The sequence below is a fragment of the Stegostoma tigrinum genome, chromosome 26 (genome assembly GCF_030684315.1).
Source record: "Stegostoma tigrinum isolate sSteTig4 chromosome 26, sSteTig4.hap1, whole genome shotgun sequence".
Taxonomy (NCBI): domain Eukaryota; kingdom Metazoa; phylum Chordata; class Chondrichthyes; order Orectolobiformes; family Stegostomatidae; genus Stegostoma; species Stegostoma tigrinum.
The window spans coordinates 43,376,182-43,403,515 of NC_081379.1; the positions used below are offsets into that span (position 1 = coordinate 43,376,182).

Sequence of the window (27,334 nt, forward strand, 5' to 3'; positions counted from 1 at the left end):
AGCGCATGCGTACTTCTCCCGGCCGACACGCGGGCGATGATGTCACGGGGCCGCGAGCTCTGTGACATCAAGCCGGTCTCCGCGGTAACCGGGCCTCATCGGGGCGGCGGGCCGCGGTTTGTGGGTGGATGACCAGGAGCTGGTGAGTAGCCGAGCCTCAGGAGACCGCAACCCTGCACGTAGACAGATGGCATTGGCTGCACTCGGGGTCGGAATATTGACACTCCCCGCGGTGCAGCTTATGGCCACTTTCGATGAATCGGCTGCTTGGACCATGACACATTCCATCAGCTCTCTGCTCATATTCTTGGACGCAGCACTTTGTATCCCCATCGTATAAACAACACCGCCTTCACACATCAGTACTCATGGTTGCTATATGCCATTCGATGATAGCTGCGCTGTGTAGTCGCGCACCATTTACCTGCAAAATGTACATGCCCTTATTTCAGTGATTGTGCATCTTATTCATTCACAAGATGTGGGTGCCACTCGTAACACTATCTTCATTGTCCATCCCTCGTTGCCCTTAAGGTGATGGTGAGTTATTCACACAATGTTCTTGGGTGGGGAGTTTCTTGAATAGATATAGGATTTGGTCCCATCGGGGAATGGCGATATAAGAACATAAGAACTAAGAGCTGGAGTAGGCCATTTGGCCCTTCTATATTTCTAATTTGATATGATATATGATTTTAAGCAAAGCTTGTTTGCTTTCCTTGTTTCCGTGGTACAGGTCACAACTTTGGGATGTGCTGTCAAAACACTTGAAGACAGTATACACTACAGAAAAGGTGGAAGAAGTGAGCATTTAAATTGGAGGAAAGGGTGTCAATAAAGCAGAATCCCTGATGGACTTATTGATTGCTGACCCAGAGCTGCTGTTCAAACTCCATATTTTAATACTGGAATTATCCATTCCTGTCCTATCAACTTTCTGTTATACATAGTGTGCCAGAAATTTTTATCCAAGTTATCACCTCCAGATTAGACTAATCCAATATTTTACAACTTTTCTAGTTCAGAATTTGAAACATTTCCCAAACCCAGCTACTTATGTTTTACCCAACTTTAAGTGTGTCTTCCCTATCACCAACAATCTTTAATACCTCTTCTTTAACTGCCATCACAATAATTTCAAAGATGTGTCCATTTTCTATGTATCATTCTTGCCCTCTCTTCTCCCTGTTACTGCATCCTCCAGGTTTATGTTAAGTTGCCATTGATTCTTGTGACTCTGGCCTTTGAGTTTGCTCTTTCTCCTTCAGCTATACCCACTCAACGCTGTGGTAGTCCTATGTAAATCTTTCCACCTTGCTACTTCTATCAGCTCTTTCAAAAACTTATGCCTGAAAACTCACTATGATCAAATGTTTGTCAAATCAACTGTTTCCTTCAAACACCACCTCTGAATCTTTTCACATATCAAATGTGTCCAATCGTTGCAATCTAAGTGCCTTGTTACATTTTATTTTCTATTAAAGATACAATATAAGTTGTTATTTTTCTACATGTAGCTGCCTTCTCATTAAAATTTTGGAGCAATGCCTTTGGGTAATAAGCTTTATCATTGTTGCAATTACACAATATAACAGGACCACAATTTTTTTTAGATTTGAAGGTAGAGTTATTTGTTCTGAATAGCCTTCTTCAAATATGCTTACCTTTTCTTTATTACTGTGCCTCCAAAATGGCCAAAAAAGATTGAAGCGTAATAATCAGAAATGAATTTTACAATATTCATCAACATTACTACCAATTTAATCCGTGTAATGAAAGACTATATAAAAACTGAAAGAACTGAGGATGCTGGGAATCAGAAACAAAAACAGAAATTGCTGGAATAGCTCAGCAGGTGTGGCAACATCTCTGGAAGGAAATCAGAGTTAACATTTCGGGTTGGCTGTCCAACTGTTCCTTTCTCTCTTTGGTCTCTATCTCTGCCTATTGTTTACATCTTACCTCTCTTCCTACCCTGTTTAATGCATAAAAACCAACATCTTCCTCGTTATCATCAGTTCTGCAGAAGGGACGCTGGACCTGAAACATTAAATCTGATTTCTCTCCACAGATGCCGTCAGACATGCTGAGCTTTTCCAGCAATTTTTGAGGTTTTTTTTGCTATGAAAGACTATATACATTAATTGAGTTTGGATTACTCAAGTAGTCTTTTGTTTCTTACTTCCAGGGTTTGAAGTATAAAGTGAAAGTGCATTTACCAAAAACTAATGACATTGTGTCCAGCAAAGAAAGTGACCATTGTTTGTACCTGACCTACCTGCAGGTGACTGGAATCAGAATTCCTCTTGATCTGACTCCTCCTAGGAAGCTATATTCAACTGGGAAGCTCATAACCACCAACCCTACCATCTATCAATGACTCCTGTGTTTTCAAACCATGATGCAACGCTACTGACTGTAATGTATTCAATTTATGTGTTTTTTTAACTGATGCAAAGGGAATATATATAGTAACATGCTAATTTTCTTTTGGGCTAGCACAGGGGACTGTATGCTCTCCAAAACTTGTGTTTTACAAAGGGAATCTCTCTGATAAGCTGTTTTACTCATCACTATTGTGGAATTGTATAACCTTTGTTTAGTGTTGTGTCCTTTGTGGTAATGAAATTGTGCTACATACTAATAAAATCATATGATAAATTGACTTGGAAACTTTCCCAAAACACTTGCGAGGGTAGGGTTCCTCCGGGTACAGGGGTTTTGAAATCATATTCTCTTCCTTCGTTGGGGTGTTTAAAAATTTTCTACACCAAACATGGAGAAGAAATCCTGCCTAATGCTGCAAAGAACCTGTATAAACCTACAATGTTGAAATGACAGATGCTGAAACACCCCAAAGGATCATCATTATTGTTATTTCAGTTCTTGTTTATTCTTATTGCTTCAATATTTGAAAAATAAACTTTGTATCTCAGTGAATGGCACAATGCATAACTCTTCAGTTATGATCTGACGAGAACAGTATATAGATTGATCATGACCTTCTTTGACTTGTATCTTCTGTTTAGTTGTTAAAGAACAAATTATTCTGCTTTGATCGGACACATTGAGTCTCACATGTACTAAGGCAGACTTCTTTCAAGTTCACCTTTGTCTATTTCAGTACCATTCATGTGTCATCCATTTATCATTTGCAATTGCTGTATTTCATAGTTAACTGCATTAAACTTAATATGCTACAGTTCTGTCCACTTAGGTTATTATCCAAATTATCTTTTATTTTCTGAGATACATTACTTATTCCACTGCCCGTCCTAGTGTATTATTATTTCCAAATTTGCTGAATTTATGAATTTCAGAATTCAAGTCAGTGATATGAATTAGAGGTAGCAGTGGTTTTAACTTGAATTGGGATGCCCGCAATATATATTTTTGCCTGCCATTCTGCCAATTTTTTATACATTTCCAAGATTTACCCTAAAATCTTGTAGCTGTTGATTCACATGCTTTCACATGAAACCTTGTTAAATGTCTTTGCAAATGTTCTTCTGCTTTCACCATGTTGATTTCCTCATTTCTTTAAAATTGACCTGCTTAAAGTTATACATTTGGCACCTAATCTTTGATAATTCTGATCATTGATGATTGCACGGACACTGTTTACTAAGGTTATCGTGATATCCGTTCTTCGCCTGGATGACATATGAGTACAATACAGATGAGCTCTAATCTCATTACTTTCCACTTACTCTGGTCCATGCAATACTATTCTGAAAAGCACTGCTTGAGTTTTCCAATTCATAGTCACACTTTGACAATTTCTGCTTAAATTTTAAGATTATTTTTGAGAATGATTTATAGTGCAACATTAATGAAAGTTCTCATTGAACAAAATTATCATTTTCATCCCAACATTGTCCAAACTGGGATTTTAATGCTGCTGTCAGAAATGTGTGATGTTTGAATTTATTGTTGACCCTTTTGCCCCAAGATATTGATGGGTCTTCTTGAACTACTTTGAGTTTATCATATTGGGAAATATGTTAACTAAGACATCAGGAAATTAGTTAATTCTGCCAGTTTATATCTTACATAGAATAAAGGTATAAGTTATTAAGATTTTAAATAAATTTCCATTATTGATAAAGCAAATACCTAAATTCAAGAGATGGTTCCATTCTGTTCTATATCTCATCCATTTTGATTATGATTAAAAAAAAGGCTACCCACCTAGTCATTATTCCAGGACTTCAATGTAGCCTGATTTCACAAACTTTTATTGTGTAAGAATATCTGTGAGGATCCTCCAGCATCCTACATGCCTATTAGACCATTAAGCCTCGTATTGAACTCTGTTGCAGTATGTACTATAAAGATACAACATACCACTTCTTTTTGTGATGAACACGTGTTTGCAACATATAAGATTTTTTTTCACCTAATTTCTGACACAGGTTTGTCCTTTCTGTGCGCAATAGAACTGCAACAATTAGAGCATTCTGTGACATGGAGCACGAACATATAGCTTGCAATTCAGTGCAATATCTTGAAGGCTGGATTGATGTGCTTGGTATGTACTGTGCATTCAGTTGTGAAGAAGATAATTCAGGTAGATATATCAAAGTATAACAATGAAGTTGTTTCCTTAGGGAATGGCCTGCTGAAGAAAACAACTCTCAAATCCAGCAGTAATCAACCTGACAACCCACAAGCTGGCCAAAATGTCAGTATCTGGATAAGGACAATGCTTGAAAATAGGAAAGATATTGAAGCCCCCAAATATCTTAACTTCATAATAGGTAGTGGTGATGTTTGTCAGGTACGTAAAAGTTAATAAACAAATTAAAATAAACAATGTTCGCTTAAATTCAATTTGTCTTTAATGTGAAGCAGTGCTTATGTGGTTTGAATAAAGTTGCCACATTATATCAAAGAAGTGCCATTAAAAAACAATTTAGTCAATCCTATACAGAGTAGTAGGATGAACAATTTGGCTTTTATTCACTTTGAAGACCAAAGCATTTGCACTGCCAAGGATTAGATTCATACTTATTGCAAGATTGACAAAATGGCCCACAATGATCATGGACATGCTGATTTTTTAAATGTATAAACAAAGTGGTGGTGAAAGTAGCCAGTCTGGTAGCATTTTATAGAAAGAAACAATGTTTTGAATCCAAAGAAGGGTCATATTGGACTTGAAACAAGAACACTATTTTTCTCTTCACAGATTCAGAATCTGGCGCTTTGTTTTTTATTTCCGATCTCCAGCACCCACAGTGCTTTGCTCATACTGAGTTTTTTTTTAATGCTGCTCTCAGATATGTTTGATGTTTACATTTATTGTTGACCCTGTTGCCCCAAGATATTGATAGGCCTTCTTGAACTACTGCAGGTTGATTTTATCATATTACGAAGGTGGTGTTCTGTAGGGAATTTCAAGACTTTTACACCAGTCAGAGCGAGCTTGGGGCTGATCATGCCATGGGCTTGTTGCTTTTGTTCTTCTTTGTTTTTGGCTTGGGACCTTCTGCTGTCACTGTAAGTTGCTGTAGTGCATTCTTTATGTAACACAATGCACTGTGTTGGAAAGTATTGAGTCTTATGGCAAAGCCCCAAACAAGTGACAGCTCTTTCCTGAATAACTTCTGATTTCTGTTGTGTTGTAGCAGCTACATCTATCGATGTGAGTAGTGAATATTACATCAGATTTTTAATTTGAACCTAGTGGATGGAGGAGAGGGTTTGAAAAATCATTAAAGAACACCCAAATTCTCTCCAGCCTTTTTAGTATATTGTAGCAATTACATGTGTAGTAGAGCTTTAGAACAGTGTGATCTCAGAATGATGACTTTGGGAGATTCACTAATGTTGGTGCTGTTGAAGATCAGTGACAGGTAACTAGATTGTTCCTTATGGAAATTATTATTAGCTGAGAATTCAGCTCAAAATATCATTGCTTAGAGTCTGCTAATGGTTGGCTGTCTGGTTTATTATAGGAGGAATTGTAAATGGTGCTGAAAAGTGTAGCATCTTTAGAATATAACCTTATTTCTGGCATATCAGAAAAAGGTCATTTTTCTCTAATGAGCTCCCCTACAATTGCTTGTTTTGAATGTAATGATTTGCTTTTGGCAACCATGACTTGCATCAAGTGGTGCTCAACTAATGGAGAGTTTTCTTCTTGATCCATGTTGACATCAGGTTTTCTATGGTACTTTAATGCCATATTCAGCCAAGTGCTGCTTTGATATTAAGAGCAGCCCCTCTCACTTTTCTGGAATTCAGATCTTCTTTCCATGCCTGGATTAAGACTCTGATGAGGTTTAAAGCCTGTAACTCTGTGAGTAAAGCTTTGTTGAGCAAGTTACTTGTGAGCATGTATTTTTTGGCATTACTGAGAGTTCTATTTCTTCACTAAAGATAGGGATGAAGTAATTGGTCAAATTTAATGCTATGTTTTGTCAATAGAATAAACCTCAGCAGTTTTCCATATTGTGTCTAGTTATCACTGTCATAGCTATATTGAAAAAGCTTGGCATGTGGTCTTCAGCTCTAATACTAGGAAATTGTTGCCCTTTTCAATGTGCTCCATTTCGCCTCAGTGTCATGATAAATTAACTAAATTGGCTGTACACTGACATCTAAGATGGTGAAGGGGCTCAAGTAGATTCATGTACTTGGCACATTTATCATTTTCCACTACAGATTCTGACATCAGATGCAGAGACTTTCTGTGAACATTAATTCCAATTATTTCTAATTAATGATTGCCTCCAATTCACTTGACGTAATACACAGGACAGTGAACGAATTGTAAATCTTCAATAATACTGAGTTCAAAATCATATGTTGATGTACTTATAATATAATGAAGTATTACTTTGTGGCACAAAACGTAGTAGTGCCTCAATGCACAGGACTCAGAATTCCTCAGGATAGAGTCCTAGTTCCAACCATCTTCAGCTTCTTTATCAATGGCCTTCACTCCATCATCAGGTCTGAAGTGAGGATGTTCATTGATGATTGCACAGTGTTTGGCACCATTCGTGACTGCTCAAATACTGAAGCAGTCCATTTTCAAATGCAACAAGATCTGGATCCAACAATATCCAGGCTTGGGCTGACAAATGGCAAGTATCATTCGTGCTGCACAAATGTTAGGCAATGACCTTCTCTAATAAGAAACAATCTAATCACCAGCCCTTGATATTCAGTGATGTTATCATCACTGAATCCCACACTATCAACATCCTGGGATTTACTGTTGACCAGAAACTTAACTGGACTCGCCGAATACTCAGTGTAGACACAAGAGCAAGTTAGAAGCTAGGAGTATTTCACTTCCTGACTCCCCAAAATTCTGTCCAGAATCCGTAAGTTGCAAGTCAGGAGTGTGATAAAAGACTCCCCTGTTGCCAGCTTGAGTGCAACTCCAATAACACTCAAGAAGTTTGATACCATCCAGGGCTAAGCGGCTTGCTTGATTGGCACCACATCCATAAACATCCATTCCCTCAACCCCTGGCTCTCTGGCAGCAATGCATGTTACCTACAAGATGCATTGCAGAAATTCACCAAATATCCTTAGACAGCACCTTCCAAACCCATGACCAAGGACAAGGGCAGCAGATCCATGCAAGCGCCTGTGCCTACAAGTTTCTTTCCAAATCACTCAACATCCCAACTTGGAAATATATCACCATTCCTTCACTGTTGCTGGGTCAGAATCCTGGAATTCTCTCCCTAATGGCATTGTGGGTCAACCTACAGCATGTGGACTGCAGTGAGTCAAGAAATCACCTCACCACTACCTTCTCAAGAGCAACGAGAAATGCCCATGTTCCATGTATGAATTAAAAAAATACTCGAATCTCTGCCTTAGGGGCATCATTTTGCAGCTGTACAAGACATTGATGAGGCCGCTTTTGAAATACTGTGTACAATTCTGATCACCTTGCTGTAGGAAGGATTTTGATAAACTAGAAGGGGTACAGAAAAGATAATAAGGATGTTGTCGTCTTTAGAGGATTTGAGTTGTAAGAAGAGGCTGGATAGGCTGGGATTTTTGCCACTGGAGCATTGGAGACTGAGGGGTGACATTTATAGAGGATTATAATATAAATCACGAAGGGTATAGAAAAAGTGAATACCCAAGATCTTCTAACAAGGGTAAGGGAGTCCAAAATTAGAGGGCATATGTTTATGGTGAGGGGGAAAGATTTAAAAGGGACTTAAGGGGAAATGTTTTTACACACAGGGTGGTGTGTGTATGGAATGAACTGCCAGAGGAAGTGGCAGAGGTGGGTAAAATTGAGCATTTAAAAGGCATCTGGATGGGTATCTGAATAGGAAGTGTTTCGAGGGATATGGGCCAAAAATGGGCAAATTGAGATAGCAACATCTAGAAAAATATCTATATTACAGAGGAGGTGGGCTGGATGTCTTAAAATGTATAAATGTGGATAAATCCCTGGGACCTGATCAGGTGTACCCTAGAACTCTGGGAAGCTAGGGAAGTGATTGCTGGGCCCCTTGCTGAGATATTTGTATCATTGATAGCCACAGGTGACATGCCGGAACACTGGAGGTTGGCTAATGTGATGTCACTATGTAAGAGAAGTGGTAAGGAAAAGCCAGGGAACTACAGACTGGTGAGCCTGACATCAATGGTGGACAAATTGTTGGAGGGAATCCTGAGGGACAGGATTTACATGTATTTGGAAAAGCAAGGTATGGTCAGGGATAGTCAACATGGCTTTGTGCATGGTAAAGTGTGTTTCACTAACATGATTGAGTTTTTTGAAGAAGTAATGAGGATTGATGAGGGCAGAGCAGTGAACGTGATCTATATGGATTTGAGTAAGGCGTTCGACAAGGTTCCTCATAATAGACTGGTTCGCAAGTTTAGGTCACATGGAATGCAGGGAAAACTAGCCATTTAGATACAAAACTGGCTCAAAGGTAGAAGTCAGAGGGTCATGGTGGAGGGTTGCTTTTCAGTCTGAAGGTCTGTGACCAATGGTGTGCCACAAGGGTCAGTGGTGGGTCCACTGCTTTTTGTCATTTATATAAATGATTTGGATATGAACATAGGAGGGATGGTTAGTAAGTTTGCAGATGATACCAAAATTGGAGGCGCAGTGGAAGCGAAGTAGGTTACCTCAGAGTACAATGGGATATTGACCCAATGGGCCAATGGACCGAGGAATGGCAGATGGTGTTTAATTAGATAAATGAGAGGTGCTGCGTTTTGCAAAGGCAAATCAGGACAGGACTTATACTTTTAATGGGAAGGTCCTGTGGAGTGTTGCTGAAAAAGAACCTTTGGAGTGCAGGTTCTAGGATAGTGAAGGAGGCATTTGGTTTGCTTGCCTTTATTTGCCAGTGCATTGCGTATAAGACATTGGTTAGGCCACTTTTGGAATACGGTGTGCAATTCCAGTCACCCTCCTATAGAAAGGATGTTGTGAAACTTGAAAGAGTTCAGAAAAGATTTATAAGGATGTTGTCAGGTTTGGAGGGTTTAAGCTATAGGGAGAAGCTGAACAGGCTGGGGCTATTTTCCCTGGAGTGTCAAAGGCTGAGGGGTGACCTTATAGAGGTTTATATAATTAAGAGGGCATGGATAGGGTAAATAGACAGCGTCTTTTCCCTGGGCAGGGGAGTCAAAATCTAGAGGGCAAAAGTTTAAGGTGAGAGGGGAAAGATTTAAAAGGGATCTAAGGAGCAACCTTTTCACAGAGGGTGGTGTGTGTAAGAAATGAGCTGCCAGAGGCAGTGGTGGAGGCAGGTAGAATTACAACATTTAAAAGGCATCCAGATGGGTATATGAATAGGAAATGTTTAGAGGGATATGGGCCAAATGCTGGCAGATGGGCTTAGATTAATTTAAGACATCTGTTCTACATGGATGAGTTGGACCTAAGGGTCTGTTTCTGTGCTGTACATCTCTATGATTCTAAAAGGACTATTTCAATTTAGATACCTAGTTGGCACGGGTGGGTCGGACCTAAGGGTCCGTTTCTGTGTGTATGACTCTATGACTCTTTCAAAAAGAAGGTCAGTATGATGACATTAGATTATTATCTGGATAAAAATAGCACGCAATGGAATGGAGAAAATATAGGAGGTACTAGGCACTAGGTAATAATGCTCGTTTGAAGAGACTGTGTAGGTAGGCTGGGCCAAATGATCCGCTGTGCTGTCACAGTTTTGTGATTCTGTGAATGATCAATTTCACTTCATGCTGTTCAGTAGGATTTGAGATTGAACCACACTTAATTTCTTTGTAAAACCTTTCTCTCTCCAAGGCACTTGAGATCTGCGTTCCTTTGATGAAGCTAGAAGAAACTATTTTAATCCTTGTTGATGTGAGATTTTGTTCCCCAAATGAAGAATGGTAAGGTTGGATGCATCATTGTTTAACAGTGAACAGTATTCATGCCGTAGTTGTAGTCGAACATAAACTTGCCATCAGTTGATATTAATATGATCATGATATGAGTATAAATAATGTGATTGACAGAGTAAACTTCCTAGAAACCTGCCCCAGCTCTGATGAAACAACGACAATTTTCGAGCCTCCTCGGTCTCATTTGTATCAAACCAGAGAGCTATACGGGACCAAACAGCTCCTAAACTGCTTATCAGATAGTCAGTGTCTGTTGTTAGAGAAAGAATGACAGGCAGTGAGTTAGTGTAGTAGGGCAGTTCTTCATTCTGGACAACTGTTTTGCTTGTTGTTGGTGAGGGTTCGTACATTGTGAGATTGAGTTTGAAACTGTTCGGCCTTCATCAATTTAACCAAGGCTTTTGACTCAGTCATTGAGGATGTTCTACGGAAGACCCTGTCAAAAACCAGCTGTCCAGTGAAATTCCTCAACATCCTCTGTCTCCTCCACAACAAGACGTCGGCGAACATCTTCACCTATGGTAACATGACCACCTCCTTTGAGGTCAAGGTAGGGATCAAGCAGGAATGTGTCATTGCCCCCATCTTTTTCTCATCTCCATCACTATTAATCTACATCTTGTCAAGAACAAGCTTCCCAGTGATGTGGTCACTGTCTATAGAATGGACAGAAAACTTTTCAACCTCCAATCAGTTGAAACCGACAAAGAAAATAACATGGTCGCTGCTTTGGGAACTTCATTATGCAGATGGCATGCCTGCTCTGCTCTGGTGGTAGAGAAGCTTCAAACCTCGCTTAATGCCTTTGTGGAAACATACCACTTCAACGTCAAGCAGACCCAAATCCTTTACAAACCCAGCCCTGGACAAGTTCCAGACTACCCCTCCATTAGGATCAATGGAGAAATCCTGCATGGACAGGGAACATTTCCATTAGCTGCGAATATATCTCTTTTCCAAGACTGATATCAGTATGGAGATCCAATATGTGAGTGCTGCCTTCATGTTCCTAAAAATGAGAGTCTTTGACAGCCGTGATATCCATGCTGATATCAAGATCCATCTGTATTAAGCAGTCATCCCGCTGGCTCTTCTAAATGACACCAAAACCTGGGACTGCATATTGACGCCATGTCAAGACCCTTGAGAAGTACCATTCATGTTGTTCGAAATGGATCCTTCGCAGCAGCTGGGATAACAAGCATACTAACAACAACTCTTTGAAGTGGCTAATAATACCAGCATTGAGGCCGTGATCATCTGAAATCAACTCCACCAGGTTGGCCATGTGCTTAGGATGCCAGAGTTCTGAGTGCCAAAGCAAATCTGGAGGACAAAGGAAGCATCTTAAAGACTCTCTGAAGGCTGCCATCAAGAAATGCAACATAGATGTCACTGCATGTCTTCTTTAGAAGGATCCGACTTGAAGGGACAAAATTCTTCAGGAACACTTACCAGCAAGAGCAAGATAGAAAAATAACTGGAGGAAGAAATACCAATGATCTCAAGGCCAATGACCACTTCCAGTTGTCGAGAACATCTGCCAATTGTGTGGTTAGAGATCTGGCTCTAGGATTGGACTCATCAGCTGTGCAGACACATTGAACTCAACTCCATATACATTCCACTATGGAGGAAACCCGGAAGTGAGGCAGTCCATCGCAACAGATCCCAGAGTTTAAAAACCAGGCGGGAAATCACACTGCTTCATCAGAAGCTGCACTGAGGATGTTACTAAGCATGGTAACAAAATGTCTGCAGAACAACAAACCAGCTTGGCCAGCCAACCAACCTCAACACCCACAACCCGAGCTACAGATCTACTCCAAAACCTTTTTAAACTTTGTATTTCATTTAGACAGGCATGCTTGTTTTCACAGCTCAGATCTTTGCGTATATGAGTTGTACAAGGTGTTGTTGAGTCTTCTTCTGGAATATTGTGTCCAGTTCTGATCGTCCTGTTATAAGAAGGATATTATTAAGTCAGAGAGGGTTCAGAGATTGACCAGGTTGTTGCTGAGAATGGAGGGTTTGAGTTATAAGGAGAGGCAGGATAGGTTGGGACTTCTTTCACTAGAGCTTAGGGGGTGGCGGGTGACCATGTAGAGGTTTATAAAATCATGTTTGGTATAGATAAGGTGAATGGCAGGTGTTTCTTCCCTAGGATGGGGAATTTCAAGACGAGGCAACATATTTTAAGGGGAGACGGGAAAGATTTGAAAGGTTTTTTTTTACACAGGGTGGTTTGTAAATGGAATGAACTTCCAGAGGAAGTGGTGGATGTGTGGGTACAGTTACAATGTTTAAAGACATTTGGTTAAGTACATGAATAAGGAATGTTTGCACGGATATGGGCCAGGAGCAGGCAGGACTAGTTTATTTTGGATTATGGTCAGCATGAACTGGTTGGATTAAAGGGTCTGTTATCATGCTGTATGACTCTATGATTATAACTTCTACTGCAGGAGGAGGAATTAATTAACTGCGTAGGGAAATGAACGCTGACATCTGTTCAATTATGTACTGCATGAGAAACAGCGAATGAATGTTCTTATGTAATAAAGTGAAGACCTTTAAAGTGTACTAATTTCAAATAATGTAGGATTGATCAGTTATGTGATAAAATGTAAGCTATATAACCTGTTATCTCTATACAACAAAGATCATTTATATTAATAGTATTCAATAAATGACTATCTCTGGCTATTGTTAAGTCTTATCAGAGCTGGGAGTTTGGCAACTCTTCCATTTTCTACTGGGAGAAAATAAATTAGGAACTAAATCTCTCCTGCATCTATAGAGCTAGTGAACAGGCTGCAATTTTGAATGAATCAGGCATTTCTACCTGTGTCTCTCTCATAAGCCAATGCATATTTAACTTTATTCACTACATTTATCCATGGAAATTGCTTAGACACATTTTCATTGCCCAGAGTGTAGTCATTTTTATTTTGCAAATATTTGACTACTGTACTACAAATTGAATGTCATCACCATTGTCTGATAAACCACAGTCTTTGTACGTTGGTTATTAAACTTAATTTAGCTATAACTTCTACTGCAGGATCAGCAATTGTATGGTGATCGCTGCACGTCAACATTTTCAATCATAATGATCTATAAGGTTAATTTACTGTCTAGGTAATTCTTTGTTGTTCTGTGAAATTTGTGAGAATGTTTCCTATTGCAGCCCACATAATTTGTTGGATTATACCTAGGTCGCTGTCCAAACAGTAACACAGGGCAATGATAATATTCTCAGTGACATCAAAATTTATGATTTGAAAATGACCAACAAGAACAACAGTATTCGTTCATGTTACCTGATTTATTTCTGCTTTGTTAATGTATTGATTATTGAATGCAATGAATTATTTTAAATTGTGTTAGTTTTTTTGATTTATTTGATATCGTCATAGAGTCATACAGCATAGAAACAGACCCTTCAGTCCAACTCATTCACACTAACCAGACATGCTAATTTGATCTAGGCTCATTTGCCAATATTTGGCCCATATCCCTCTAAAATTCTTCCTGTTTGTATACCCATCCAGATGCCTTTTAAATGTCGTAATTGTGCCTGCCTCCAGCCTTTTCTCCGGCATCTTTTTCCATACGTACACCCTTCTGCATGAAAAAGTTATCTAGGTACAGTGAAAAGTGTATGTTGCCACAATCCTTGTTACACTCTACTGTGCCTTTGCCACAGGAATGTTGCAAATTGCATGCTGATAAGAGAAAAAGTCAAATTTGTTTTTAATAGCTGTAAGGATAAATTGTTGGTGACTTGTTGCTCTAATAAATGCAGAGAACTTCACCCATATTCAGCAAATAAGGGAAGGAAAAATTACTTGACTTTTTCATTTGAGAAGCTTGATGTCATATTCCATCTTTTTAGTACTAACGTCCAATAGCCTCCATGTCATTGGAAGAGCTTGTGCCTTCCTTTCAGAACACAAGCTGACACAGACAGGGAACGAGTGCAGTTTACTGGTAAAAAGATGGTTACCATATCAGACAGTAAATCAAAGGACATTTTGGCAGAGATTGTCAGAAAAACTTTAATGATGACTGATGACTCAGAACTTCAGTACTGTTCTAGGGTGGAAGGGAGGCATCAAGAAGTAGTAATGATAATTGGGGCAAGTATTTCTTTTGAATACTGGATAAAGTTGTTGGAAACACAAAAATGTTACAACAATTACATCTCTGGACAGAAAGTTAGATGCTGTAATGGCAATATTTCACTTGAGACTGAAAATGTATTTAAGTAACCACCTGGTAAACTTATTTTCAGCATTTTTTTGTTTTTTGATTGAGAATTTTTCAAACCATGTGTTCAGAGTTTGGTCTAGTTGCCCTGTTCATTCATTGGGTTTGCTTAGTATATGAAATTTTGGGTGGGGAGCATTTCAATGTGTGAAAAGCCAGAAGTATAGGTTTCCTGTCCAATTTTTAAGGTTGGGGGAATAAATGTCTTTAAACTCTTTCTGAACACGCCACCTTCCCTGAACCTGCTGATTTATAGGCTAGAGGGTGAAAATTGTAAAGCAGAAATCCTTCACTCGAGCTGTCCTAAGAACAGGGGATCCCAGTGGTGGGCACAGAGGAGAAATCATGGGGTAATTGTGGGATTTTATGAGGGAAGGGTAAAATCAGATGGCAATAGGCAAGGGAGTTCAGATGTTGTCCAGACAATCCATTCATGGTTTGGGAGTGGACAGATAGTTCTAGAAGGTAAGAATATCTCCGTGGGTTACCTCTTGCAGCAGAAGAAAATACCTTTGTTCTTCCTGACCACGTAACAGTGCTGTAAAGACAATTAGTTTGTTGATTCAAGCTTTCTTGACCTGGAGGGCAACTTTTTCACAAAGTGGGTGGTATGTATGTGGAATGAGCTGCCAGACGAAGTGATAGGTGCAGGTACAGTTACAACATTTAAATGACATTTAGACAATACACGAATATAAAAGGCTTAGAGGGATGTGGGCCAAACACAGGCAAATGGGTCTAGTTCGGTTTAGAAAACCCAGTAAGCTTGGACAATTTGGGCCAAAGCGTCTGTATGACTCTGAATTTTTGACCTGCTGGGTTTCCTGAAGCTTGGGAAACCTAGAAAGCATGAGTTAAAAATAGGATCACTATTAACATAAGACATGAAACCTTATAACATTTAAATGAAACACCTCCTGAGAGCAGATTAATCATTACCTGTCCCTCCCCGACCTCTGTATAAAACCAGAAGTAGATATGATTGGGGATGTTGAATTGCTGATTCAGATTTTTTTTAAAATTGGGATTGAATCAGAGGTTACAATTATCAATTTTTGGGATTAAAATTTGGCCCAGTAGGGATTTCCTGTGGCATATACCAATGCATAAATCTCTGTGCTGGATCAGAACACTGCTTGGTCTTGTATGAATTCTGCTTGATTTTGTAATTGTAGAGATGGCTTTTAAGAATAGAAAATTTGTGGCAGAACAAGGCCATTTAATCCACTATGCTGGGCTACATTCTTTACGAAGACTCTTAGATTCATATGATCAGCATTTTACTCTGTATGATTGATATAGTCCTAGTCCCACAGATTGACTCTTCAGAATTTGCGTGGTTCGTGGGACAAACGAAAGAGAAAATCAGCCCAAGGAATGGTAGATCCACTATACTGGTGTAACTTAGCATCTTCATCTTAAATAGACTGTGGAGGGACCTCCTGGAACTGAATGTTAAGAAAACCTTGAATAGAATAGAAATTTATTGTCACATGTACTTTTACATGAAAAATACAGTGAAAAGTTTTATAAGTCGCCCCAACACGGCACCTACATCAATGAGAGAAGTCATACATCATAATAAATTGAGTTGTAGGACTACATTTGATGGTTCTTTCAATGAAACGTCGCGTTTCTTTTTGACTGAGGGTTACAAGTCTTTTAAATTTCCTTTCTCAAAAGGCAGCAGATGCAGAATCTTTAAATATTTTTAAGACTGATAGATTCTTGATTATGAAGGGGGGTGAAAAATTTTTGGGGGTATGCAAGAATGTACAGTTAAAGTTAAAATCAGCCATGATCTTATTAAGTGACAGAGCAGACTTTGGGGCCCAAGTGGCCTGCACTTGTTCCTTGATAGTATGCCACAACGCGATGGGCTGAATGGCTGTCTCCTGTGAGCAAAGATTGTATGTTTCTATTCTAGAGATGCTTGCATTGAGTGTCTACATTGCAACCCATGTCATTACTGCAGAAGTATGTCAGATTTTATATAGAGGGAGATTATCAGAAAATCAAGTCCTGCCAATGCAGAAAATCCAAAATTGATTTAAATCAAAAATAATATTGCTTATCATCTTTTTTGTTCTCATCTCAGTGTTAGTTATCTTGGTATCCTGATTCCTGCTTTTCATTTTGATGCTGGTCTCCTGGCTACAACAAATGTTGGTGACATAATTGGGACAACAATATATTTAGTATGGCAGAGTGTAAGAGGCTGACAAAACTTTCAATAAAATGACTTCATATGCAAATTATAGGTCATACATTTTTAAAATGTTGGAAGAGAAATTTGTTTGTCTGTGCAGACTTAATGCCAGTTCCCCAGGGCAAGGCTTCTACCTACTTGATCAGCACATCTTTTTATTGTGGAAGCTGGTGACCTGTACGCACGCAGTCTTCATCCATGCAAAAATTAAAGTTAGCATGTGCAAACAAATTTCTTCTCTAGCTCCACAAATCAATTAAACTTAATTTATAAAGAACTGCTCCCAATTAAAAACATTGCACTTTTGCATACTCTCAGCCAGCCACCAGGATCTCGACTTCTTCTTGAAGTGCAACTCCTGTCAATCAGTGGCACTCGTATAAAGGATCGAACAGAGGAAGAGCAGTTGGAATTAATCAATAGAGAGAGGGAAAAGGGCAATGACCATTTCCAAAAGAAGGACTATCAACTGGCACTCTTCACCTATACTTGTGCGTTGAAGATTATAGAGTCAAGTTCCGAAGGTAGTGAGGCACAGTCAACATCATTTCAATTCATACGTGAGATTGAAACCCCAAAACATTTTCTGTTATCATCTGTTATTGTTAGAGCTGATAACTCAGTAATTTCAATGGTTAACTTTTGCTTTTTGAATGACTTTTTACTCATGACAGTTTGGGGGAGAGCAGGTGTGTACCATAGTGGGGAGGCAAGCTGGTCACATTATCCATTGACAGTTTAAGTTAAGTGTATAGGCCATTGGACATATCCTGTGTGGATTAGATTCTTGGTTGTGACATAGATTCATTACAATTGAGAGGAGGGTCCTTGTGGGTTGGTGTGGAGGCAATTAAGTCAAACTGGAAAATCCTTCTTAGGCCAAGATATTGTCCGGTGGGAGGTTTCCCTGTTGGTTGGGCTGGGTAAGTTTGTTATAATAAGAGATGGTTACCTGTTGGGTTGCTACAAAGTATGCATCAAATCCCATTTGTGTGAACCTTACCCCTCCCTTTCTGTTCTTCTAGTTCAGTATCAGATAAAAAGCTTATTGTCCAACTGCCCCATTTTCCTCCGTTGGAGTTACCAATTTGGCGTTCCTATACTTTCCCCAAGTGGTTTCAATGCTGCCCGTTTGGTTCTTGACATAGAGGGAATGCAATTGAAGCAGAGTGTCAAGAGGATTGTAAAAAATTGGAAATGAATCTACTGGGTATATTGATACTCCATTTTGAAGAGTACAGAACAAGTTGTTGGACCAGTTATACTAAGATAACAAAGTGTTGGGCTGGATGAACACAGCAGGCCAAGCAGCATCTCAGGAGCTTTTGTGCTCCTGAGATGCTGCTTGGCCTGCTGTATTTATCCAGCCCAACATTTTGTTATCTTGGATTCTCCAGCATCTGCAGTTCCCGTTATCACTGAACCAGTTATACTGTTTTTTTTTCCTTCTGTGATAAAGAAGCTTATTTTAACCATAGATGGCTATTATAAATAGATGAATATTGGCCAGAAAATGGATTTAAAAAGCTTACCACAGTTTTTTGATGCTAGTACTCTAGCCACCACCAATTTGACAGGAGCTTTACTTTGGACAGTTGGATTATTTGTGGGAGTGGCAGAACTGCTTCTCCTCTTCCAGGGAGGGATGTGAATCAGAGTTAAATGAAGAATGAGCATAAACCAGGGTTTGTGGACATATACCAACATGGAATTTCTAAGAATGGTACTCATTATAATTTTTTTTAAGGTGAGATAAGACGTGAACAAAAGGATATGCTACTTGATGAGAAAGTGAAATGTTATAGCAATATGGCAGCTTGTCATTTAAAGACAGGAAACTTAAAGGAGACAATCTCTTGCTGTGATATTGTCCTGCAGCATCGGCCTCATCACTGCAAGGCATTATTCAGGAAGGGGAAGGTATGTCCGTTATTCAGTAGCTGCTAATTTATTTGCAATGCTCCATGAATTTAGAATGCCAAGGGTGTGATCTGGGATTGAGTGTGTTGCATTATCAGTCCCAAGCCATAAATATTTGAATAGATTCACTCAGTGCCTGGCCTTATGTTGTTTTTGGAGGAAATAACTTTTCATGTTTACTTTGAATGTTCTCATTTGCTTAAGGGAGCTACTTTTAAATTTTTGGTTGCACCACGGAACTATGCTCTTGATTTATAGCTTCCACCACCCCCCCCAACCCGTGCAGAGGATGGCGGGAAAATTCACACACCTTCTCTGGACAATGTAGCCATCCAGGTGTCGGAAGTGGTTCATGAAGGTGGACATTGCACCCTATTGTGTGCCCTATTCTATGGTCATACTTGGGTGTCCATTAATAGACAGCATGCAAATTCACTGGCATAACAGAAGCCTTCAGGGATTAGTGGGCTCCTCAGGGGTGAGGTGCATTATCACCCTAGTACAATAATTATGCTTTGATTTAGTTTTGCTAAGTTTCTGTTGACCTTGTTTTATTTTGTAATGATGATCCACTAAGTACTGTCTAAACTGTTACTGTTCATTCAAGAAGAGTAAATGCAGTGAACTGCAATTAACAGTTTGCTTGCAACTGTTTCAGGTGTTAGCAATGCAGCAAATATATCCCCTTTCTATTGTCTTCCTAAAGAAAGCCTTAGCTGTTCAGCCAGAGCACCCGGTGAGTGATCTTTATATTCTTTGCAATGCTGTCTCTAATTTCATTTCTGGTACCAAGGCCTGTATGTGGCAGCAAGTGCTGAAGCCAGAAATCAATGCATCGGTATTCCAATTGTCATGTGCAGAACCTCAGAGCAGTTGCATGAAAAACTGTTTACAGATAGTGCATTGGATAAGGAAACAGGAGACAATTTGACAATCTCCCTTTATCACATACTGGCGCTAGTCATTGAATATTTCACCATAAGAATCCTGTGATTGACTTTGACCAAAAGCTTAGCTCGACAGTTTGTAAATAATGTGGCTGCAAGAGAATGTCAGCGGTTGGGTATACTGTGGCAAGTTATCTCCCGATTCTGATTTCCTCAATACTTAAGATACAGGTTTGGCTTCTGGTGCAGTACTCTCCATTTAGTTGGATGAGTGTATCTCCAGCAACACGCAAGAAGCTCAACACCATCAAGGTCAAAACAGCCTGTTTCGCAGCCAGTCAGCACCTTTAAACTTGCACTGGATTTTCTGAGTCCCTTGGGGATGGCCTGGGAAAGGGGAGGCATTTTAAAGTGGTGGAGGAAGATGTCATAAGGATAGCTTGAAATCTTTCTGCCACTGTGCGAATGTTGTTGGATCGGCCAAGTGATAGTAGTTAATTGAACCACTTAATTGGCTAGGTAAGGGTCATTGCACTTCTCGGTAAGGAGGTCCACCCAGCTGACATTTGGTTAGACCACCAGTAACCCTAGCAGCCTTCTGGTGGGAGTCCTCCATTGTGAATATTCTGTGGCCCATGAAGAAGCCTCCAGTGGCAATGGCTGACTCCATTCCTAAATCTCAGCATCTTTCAACAGGGCCTCCGTGCCAAACCTGAGCTCCCACCAATGTTGCCTCGCCCTTCGCAAGGGTGCGGCAGCATTGAGGCCCCCTCCTTCTCGATCTGTGGCCTGAGGGATGGTGATGTTGAAGCTGTAGAACTGCCAGTCCTGTAACTGGGCCAGCAGTGCTTGGAGACAGGCCTCTGTCCTTAAATATCACTCAAGGTCTGGAACTGGGGATGCATCTCAATTTACTTCCAATGGCAAGAAGTAAGGCCTGTCTGCAAAATATGCTTGCAAATATGTATCAGCTATAAGATGCATTGCAGCAACTCATGGTGTTATTGATGGCACCTTCAAAAACTATGACTTCTCCAGGTTGAAGAGAAGGGCAGTAGGTATCTAGGAACTCTGCCACCTTCAAGTTCTTTGGCAAGTCACAATCAATTTTGATGTGGAACTATTTTGCTGTTCTTTCATTGTTGCTGGTTCAGAATCGTAGAACTCCTACTTCAGAGCGCTTTGTGGTGGGGGGAGGGGGAATAGTGTGGAAAATACTGTATATATAATGGTTCAAGAAGATGGCTCACCACCACCACCTTCTCAAGGGCAGTTAGATCTATGCAATAAATGCTGGCCTGGCTAGACAATCCCACATATCACGTAATTTTAAAAACAACACTTTGAACTTGTTGTTATGTACTATTGTGTGCAATTAAACCCCAGGACATGGAATAAGGTTGGATTAATTTCAAGTGAGGATAGTTTTTTTAATTCATTTGTGGGATGTGGGCATCGCTAGCTGGCTAGCAATTCTTGCCCATCCCTGGTTGTGTGAAAAGGTGGTATGGAGCTGTCTTCTTGACATACAGTTGTGCATAGCTTGTGCCAATGATGGTTTAGGAAATGTGAACAGCATTTTCTTATCCCATGCTCTGTCTTGTTCTTAAATGACCAAAACTACGTCACAGGAATTCACTGTGACATGTCTGAGAGTGTATTTTTAGGATGTAAAATACTTGAAACATATAGAACAATGCTACAAGGCAGACTTGCTTGCTGAGCCAGTGTGTTTGATTGCAGACGTTTTGTCACCGCGCTAGGTAACATCATCAGTGCGCCTCCGATGAAGCATTGGTGTTCCATCCCACTTGTTATTTATATGCTTTGGCTTGCGGGGTGGTAGGGATGGAACACCAATGCTTCAACGGAGGCGCATTGACTATGTTACCTAGGAGGGTGACAAAACATCAGCAACCAAACACAATTGGCTTGGCAAGCAGGTCTGCAACCTTATCCACAACTCAAGGCACAAATCTTCTCAAAAACTTTAAATGCCACTCCTTGTTCTTATAAGCATTGTGTCACTGTTTACATTTCTAGGAAATTAAAGATGAAATTAAAACTATTATTAGCACATGGAAAAAGCAGAGAATATCTGGTATTACTGAGAAATTTGCACGTAGCAGCTCAAAACGACCAGTCAACAGGCAGATATCATTTCAGGTAAGCTTGAAATTACACACTGACTGGATCAGATGGGAACCAGTTGGATGGACATATTTCCCAATCGACATCAGTCTTTTCCTATCAGTGCCTCACATGCTACTTGCAATTTAGATTTTTAGTGCCTGAATTCTCTGACTTCAAATCCAATGACATTGAGGGAAACAATAATTGTACTAGTAGCCACAGGAGCATATGATTTAACAGAATACAACATTTCACTAGAAGACCGTTCAAATTTCTAGGACTTGTGTTTAAATGTAGTGTCACATGAATAAAGTTCCCTCAGTTGAGCGGATGGTGTTTGAGACCAAATGAATTTTGAAAGTGTTAGCTGAATAAGGTAAGTCAATCATTCTTCCCTGTCATTTTTTTGTGATCATACAAGAGTATGCTGATGAATTTCAGGAAAGACTTGACCAGTACAATACATCATAGGGATTAGAAAGATATATGCTGATAAGGTGAGATGAAATCGAGTGGGAAGAGATTTAGAATCATGGAAATGACAGTACATTTACGACACAGAAAGAGGTCACTTGGTTCATCGTTACTGTGCCAGCCAAGAAACAAGCCACTCAGTGTAATTCCGCTTTACAGCATTTTGTCTGTAACTCTACAGGTTTTGCCACTTGAGTCATTTATCCAGACACCTTATGAGGGGAGAGGATTTCTGTCTCTATGACTCATTCAAACAATGAATTTCAGACCCAAACCATCATCCGAGTGAAAATTAAGTTCCTCATTTCTCTTATAATCTTTGTATCAATCCCTTTAAATCTAGGCAACATGGTGCCTTAGTGATTAGCACTGCTGCGTCACAGTGCTAGGGACCTGGGTCCATTTCAGCCTCGGGTGACTGTGTGGAGTTTGCATGTTCTGTCTGTGTCTGCATGGGTTTCCTCCGGATACTCGGGTGCCTTCCCACTGTCCAAAGATGTGCAGGTTAGGTGGATTGGCCAGGATGTATAGGCTAGATAGATTACCCATGGGAAACTGCAGGGCTACAGGGATTGGGCAGGGGTTCAGGTCTGGGTGAGTTATTCTTTGGAGAGTTGGTATGGGTTACATGGGCCAAAAAGCCTGCTTCCACACTAGAAGGATTGTATGATTCTATGTCACGAGTCAGTGACCAGTATGCTAATGCATTTCTCATTCACTCCTTCAGGCCCTTTTCAATTTTGTACATTTCAATCAAATCTCTCCTCAGCCTCCTTTATCCAAGAACAGCCCCAGCCCATCCAGTTTTTCCTGAATGATGCATTTTTCCTGTCCAAGACTTATTGATGTAAACATCCTCTGTATCCTGTCGAGTCCGTTTACATCCTTTCTGTAAAGAAATGACTGGAACTGAACACAATGCTCAAGTTATGGCACAATTAATGATTTATATAATTGCATCACAATCTTCCTCATCTTATATTTTAAACTTTCAGCTAACAAAGGAATCCATATGCCATTTTAGCCACCTTGTTGACCTGTCCTGTTGCATTTGGAGATCTGTGGACATCTGCTCTTGCTTGCTATATACCTCTCCGTATTCTCTAATTAATGGTATTCCTTTGTCTTAGTGACTTCCCTAAATGCATCATCCTTTGCACTTCTCTGAATTGAATTCCATTCACCAGTTGTCTTCCATTCGACTAGTCCATTGATATTGTTCTGTAGACTACAGCTACCTTCCTCTCTATCAATCAAGAGAGGTTTGCAAATTTCTTCTTCATTTCTCCTACATTTATCATTAATACATTTGACACAAAGCAGGGAATTAGTACTGCAGTTTGAAAGCAGGTTTTGCAGAGCCTGGCAGGAAAAGCAGTCGCTAAAGGTTGCTTTCATAGAGGGTTAGGCATAATCAAGGATGTGTCCCCTCAAAAGGGAGACGTGGTTAATCAAATCCAGTGTTCCCTGGATAACAAAGGAGATAGAAAATAAGTTTAAAAAATGAAGAGAGAGTGCCCCTGAACACCCCACTGGAAACTGCCTTTCAGTTCTAAGCACACCCGTCAAAAATTACCCTTTGTTTTCTGCCACTGAACCAATTCTGTGTCCACTCTTTGTTGCACTCCCCTGGTCCCATGGGCTTTTATTTTTAACGCGTCTGCAATGCAGAACTTGTCAAAAGCCTTGTTAAAATCCATAAAGACTACATCAATCGTCCTGTGTTCGTTAATCCTCCTAGTGTTTCCTCAAAAAACACAATCAAGTTACATGCTAGAGCATTGTAATGAGTGGCTTTGATTACACTTGATAGTTGGGGTGGTGGTAGAGGAAGGGGCAGTAAAGATCAAGCATTTCTAGGTTATGTTCAGGAGACTTTCCTTTCGTAGTGTGTCCAGTCCAACAAGAAAGTAGTCCTGGATCTTGTTTGATCAAGTGACAGAAGGGGAACTTACAGGGGACTGTGCATCATAATTTTAGGATGAGAGTTAAAATAACATTGGTTAGTCTAGAGTAAGAATAATCTTTTGATGGTATGCAGACTTCAGTGGGGCAAGAATAGTTCTGGGCCACAGACTGGAATCAAAGTTTGACAGGAAAAACAGTATCTGAACAATGGGTTCCTTAAAAGAGGAGCTAGTTTACGCACAGTGAAAAATGCATTCCTTCAAAAAGCAGAGGTAGGGCAATCAAATCTAGAGCTCCCTGGATGACATAGGAGATAGAAATTAAGTCAAGAAGAAAAAAAGAGTATTTATGACAGGAATCACATTGTAATTTATTGAGAACTTAACCAAATATGGGAAATCCAGAACTGAGGTGAAGAAGCAAAAAGGGATTATAAAAAAAGGCAGCTAACATAAAAGGAAATCCCAAAGTATTCTGTAAGCATATCAGTTGTAAAAGGAGGTAAATCTGATTATGAATGGGACTTGGACATATAGGCAAGAGGCATGACAAAGATTTTAAATTAATACTTTACATCTGTCTTTACCTATGAATCAAATGCTGCCAGACCATGGTGACAGAGAAGGAGACTCAGGCATGAAAAGTGTTCAAAATTAATGAGGTGGTATTGGATAAACTGTCTGTAATTAAAGTTGATAAGGCATAGAAACTGTATGAGATGCATCCAAGAATATTGAAGGAAGTGAGAGTGGAAATTGCAGAAGCACTGGCAATTATCTTTCAATCTTGCATTGATTTAGGGTCGGTGCCAGAGGATTGAAGAATTACAAACATTATGCACTTACTCAAAAAATGGTGTAAAGATCAGACTAGTCAGTTTAACTTCAATGGTGGTAAAAATGTTACTGCCACTTGTGGATCAGTGGTTAGCACTGCTGCATCGCAGGACCAGGGATCTGGGTTCGATTCCAGCCTCAGGCAACTGTTTGTGTGGAGTTTGCACATTCTCCCAGTGTCTGCGTGACTTTGCTCCCAAAGTCCAAGGATGTGCAGGTTAGGTGGATTGAGCATGATTAATTGCCTATAGTTTTCAGGGATGTGCAGGCTGGATGGATTAACTGTGGGGAAATGTGAGTTTAGGGAGATAGGGTAGGGGTTGGAACGTCTGGGTGGAATATTCTTCACAGGGTTGGTGTGGACTTGATGGGCCAAATGGCCTGTTTGCACACTGTAGTGGTTCTGTGATGATCCTCTTGCTTCCAACTCTCTCTGTGCTGTTTCTACATCCAGCATATTTGCCTAAATGAATCACTCCAAACTCGGCTATATTTACTAAACTGGTGATATGTGAATGGAGTCATTGTATCTTCTGAGCTCATTATTATTGTTGCACAGTTATTAATATTCATGTTCTAATTCTATTGATTTTTCTTTTCACAGAATATAAATTGGAAGTGGACAATAGGAATTTCTGCTGTTGCACTGGGTAGCATAATTCTATATAAATGGAGATGAATCGTACTGAGAATGCAGACCACGTTTCAGATTAAAATAAGAATTTGCTTCAGATATTGCTGGAGTTGAGATACCTATAAACAGTTGATGAAAGATAATTTTCAAATCTGTGTCAAAATGATTTTGGCTCTGCTAATCAAACTGAACTGATATGCTTAAACATATGTATTTACTAATATATTAAACTGTTTGGTATCATTTTTTCTTGAGTATGTAAAGAGAAAAGATTGGTGAAAATGAATGTCATTCTCTTACAGTTGGAAATGGGGAATTTACAATGGGGAACAATAAAATGGCAAATGAACTAAATTCATACTTTGCTTCTGGCTTCACAAAGGAGTATATGAATACCATACCAGAAATGAGGGGGAATGTAGGGAGATGGAGAAACTAAAGCAAATCTATTTTAGTAGAGAAATTATTCTAGGGAAATTGATAGAGTTGAAGACCAATAAATTCTCAGGGTCTAATAATCTATATCCTAGATTACTTGAGGAAATGGCCCTAGAAATAGTTTATGCATTGCTGGTTATCTTTCAGGATTCTTCAGACTCTGGAATAGTTCCTACAGACTGGAGGGTAACTAACGTAACCCCACTACTTAAAAAGGAAGGCAGGCAGAGAGAAAATTGAGTTATTGACCAGTGAGTCTGACATAAGTAGAGAAGATTAAGCAGGATAGAAACCAAAAGAACTGCAGATGCTGTAAATCAGGAAAAAAAACAAAGTTGCTGGAAAAGCTCAGCAGGTCTGGCAGCATCCGTGAAGGAGAAAATAGACTTAACGTTTTGGGTCCGGTGACACTTCTTCAGATCTTGTTCTGAGAGTGTTCTGAGGAAGGGTCACCAGACCCGAAATGTTAACTCTGTTTTCTCCTTCACAGATGCTACCAGACCTGCTGAGCTTTTCCAGCAACTTTACTTTTGTTCAAGATTAAGCTAAGTCCATTGTCAAGCATTTTAAAACACTTAGAAAACAGTAGTAGAATTTGAAACAGCATGGATTTATGAAAGAGAAATCATGCTTGACAAATCTACTGGAATTCTTTGAGGATGTAATGGATAGAGTTGATCAGGGGAGCCAGTAAATGTGGCATATTTGGACTTTCAAAAGGCTTTTGACAAAGTCCCATGAAATTCACTGTATTTGTTTAATTATTTAGGCGAGAGAATTGAGTGTAATTTCTCAAAATTTGCAGATGATACAAAGCTGTGTGGAAGGGTGAGCTGTGAGGAGGATGCAGCAATGTTGCAGTGTGATCTGGGTAGGCTGAGTGAGTGGGCAAATGCATGGCAGATGTAGTTTAATGTTGGTAAGTGTGAGATTATCCACTTTGGTTGCATGAATAGGAAAGCAGCTTATTATTTGGCTGTAAATTGAGAGAGAGAAAATTTCAACAAGGATAAATTTATTCTTTCAAAGGGTCGTTAGCCTTGGAATTCTTATATCTGTGAGTGTTGGAGTCTGGATCATTGTTATTTGCAAGACTGAGTGAGAAAGATTTTTGATCTAATACGAAGTTTTGGATCATGGACGGAAGGCAGGAAATTGGAGTTTATGCTAAAGTTAGCTTAATGAAGCTCTTATTAAATACTGGAGCAAGCTTGAGGTGGCTGAATGGCCTCAGCTTTTGATATTTCA

General features: G+C 39.7%; 1 protein-coding gene across 4 annotated transcripts; it reads left to right on the plus strand.

Annotated features, from left to right (window-relative positions):
• On the plus strand, positions 1 to 26,403 carry LOC125463937 (peptidyl-prolyl cis-trans isomerase FKBP8-like). 4 transcript variants are annotated; one of them, XM_048555743.1, is made up of 9 exons: positions 2,304 to 2,418; positions 4,440 to 4,531; positions 4,611 to 4,780; positions 10,275 to 10,363; positions 17,175 to 17,380; positions 18,604 to 18,776; positions 19,435 to 19,512; positions 21,707 to 21,829; positions 25,619 to 26,403. In XM_048555743.1, exons 2-9 carry the CDS (start codon positions 4,468 to 4,470, stop codon positions 25,691 to 25,693), a joined length of 978 nt encoding a protein of 325 aa, XP_048411700.1. In that variant the 5' UTR covers positions 2,304 to 2,418; positions 4,440 to 4,467; the 3' UTR covers positions 25,694 to 26,403. The 4 variants fall into 4 exon arrangements, with proteins under 4 accessions (XP_048411702.1, XP_048411700.1, XP_048411701.1 ...); XM_048555742.1 differs by having other exon boundaries at positions 2,309 to 2,418; positions 4,416 to 4,531; XM_048555745.1 differs by lacking the exons at positions 4,440 to 4,531; positions 4,611 to 4,780 and adding an exon at positions 1 to 142 and having other exon boundaries at positions 2,285 to 2,418.
• Positions 26,404 to 27,334: the final 931 nt, after the last annotated feature.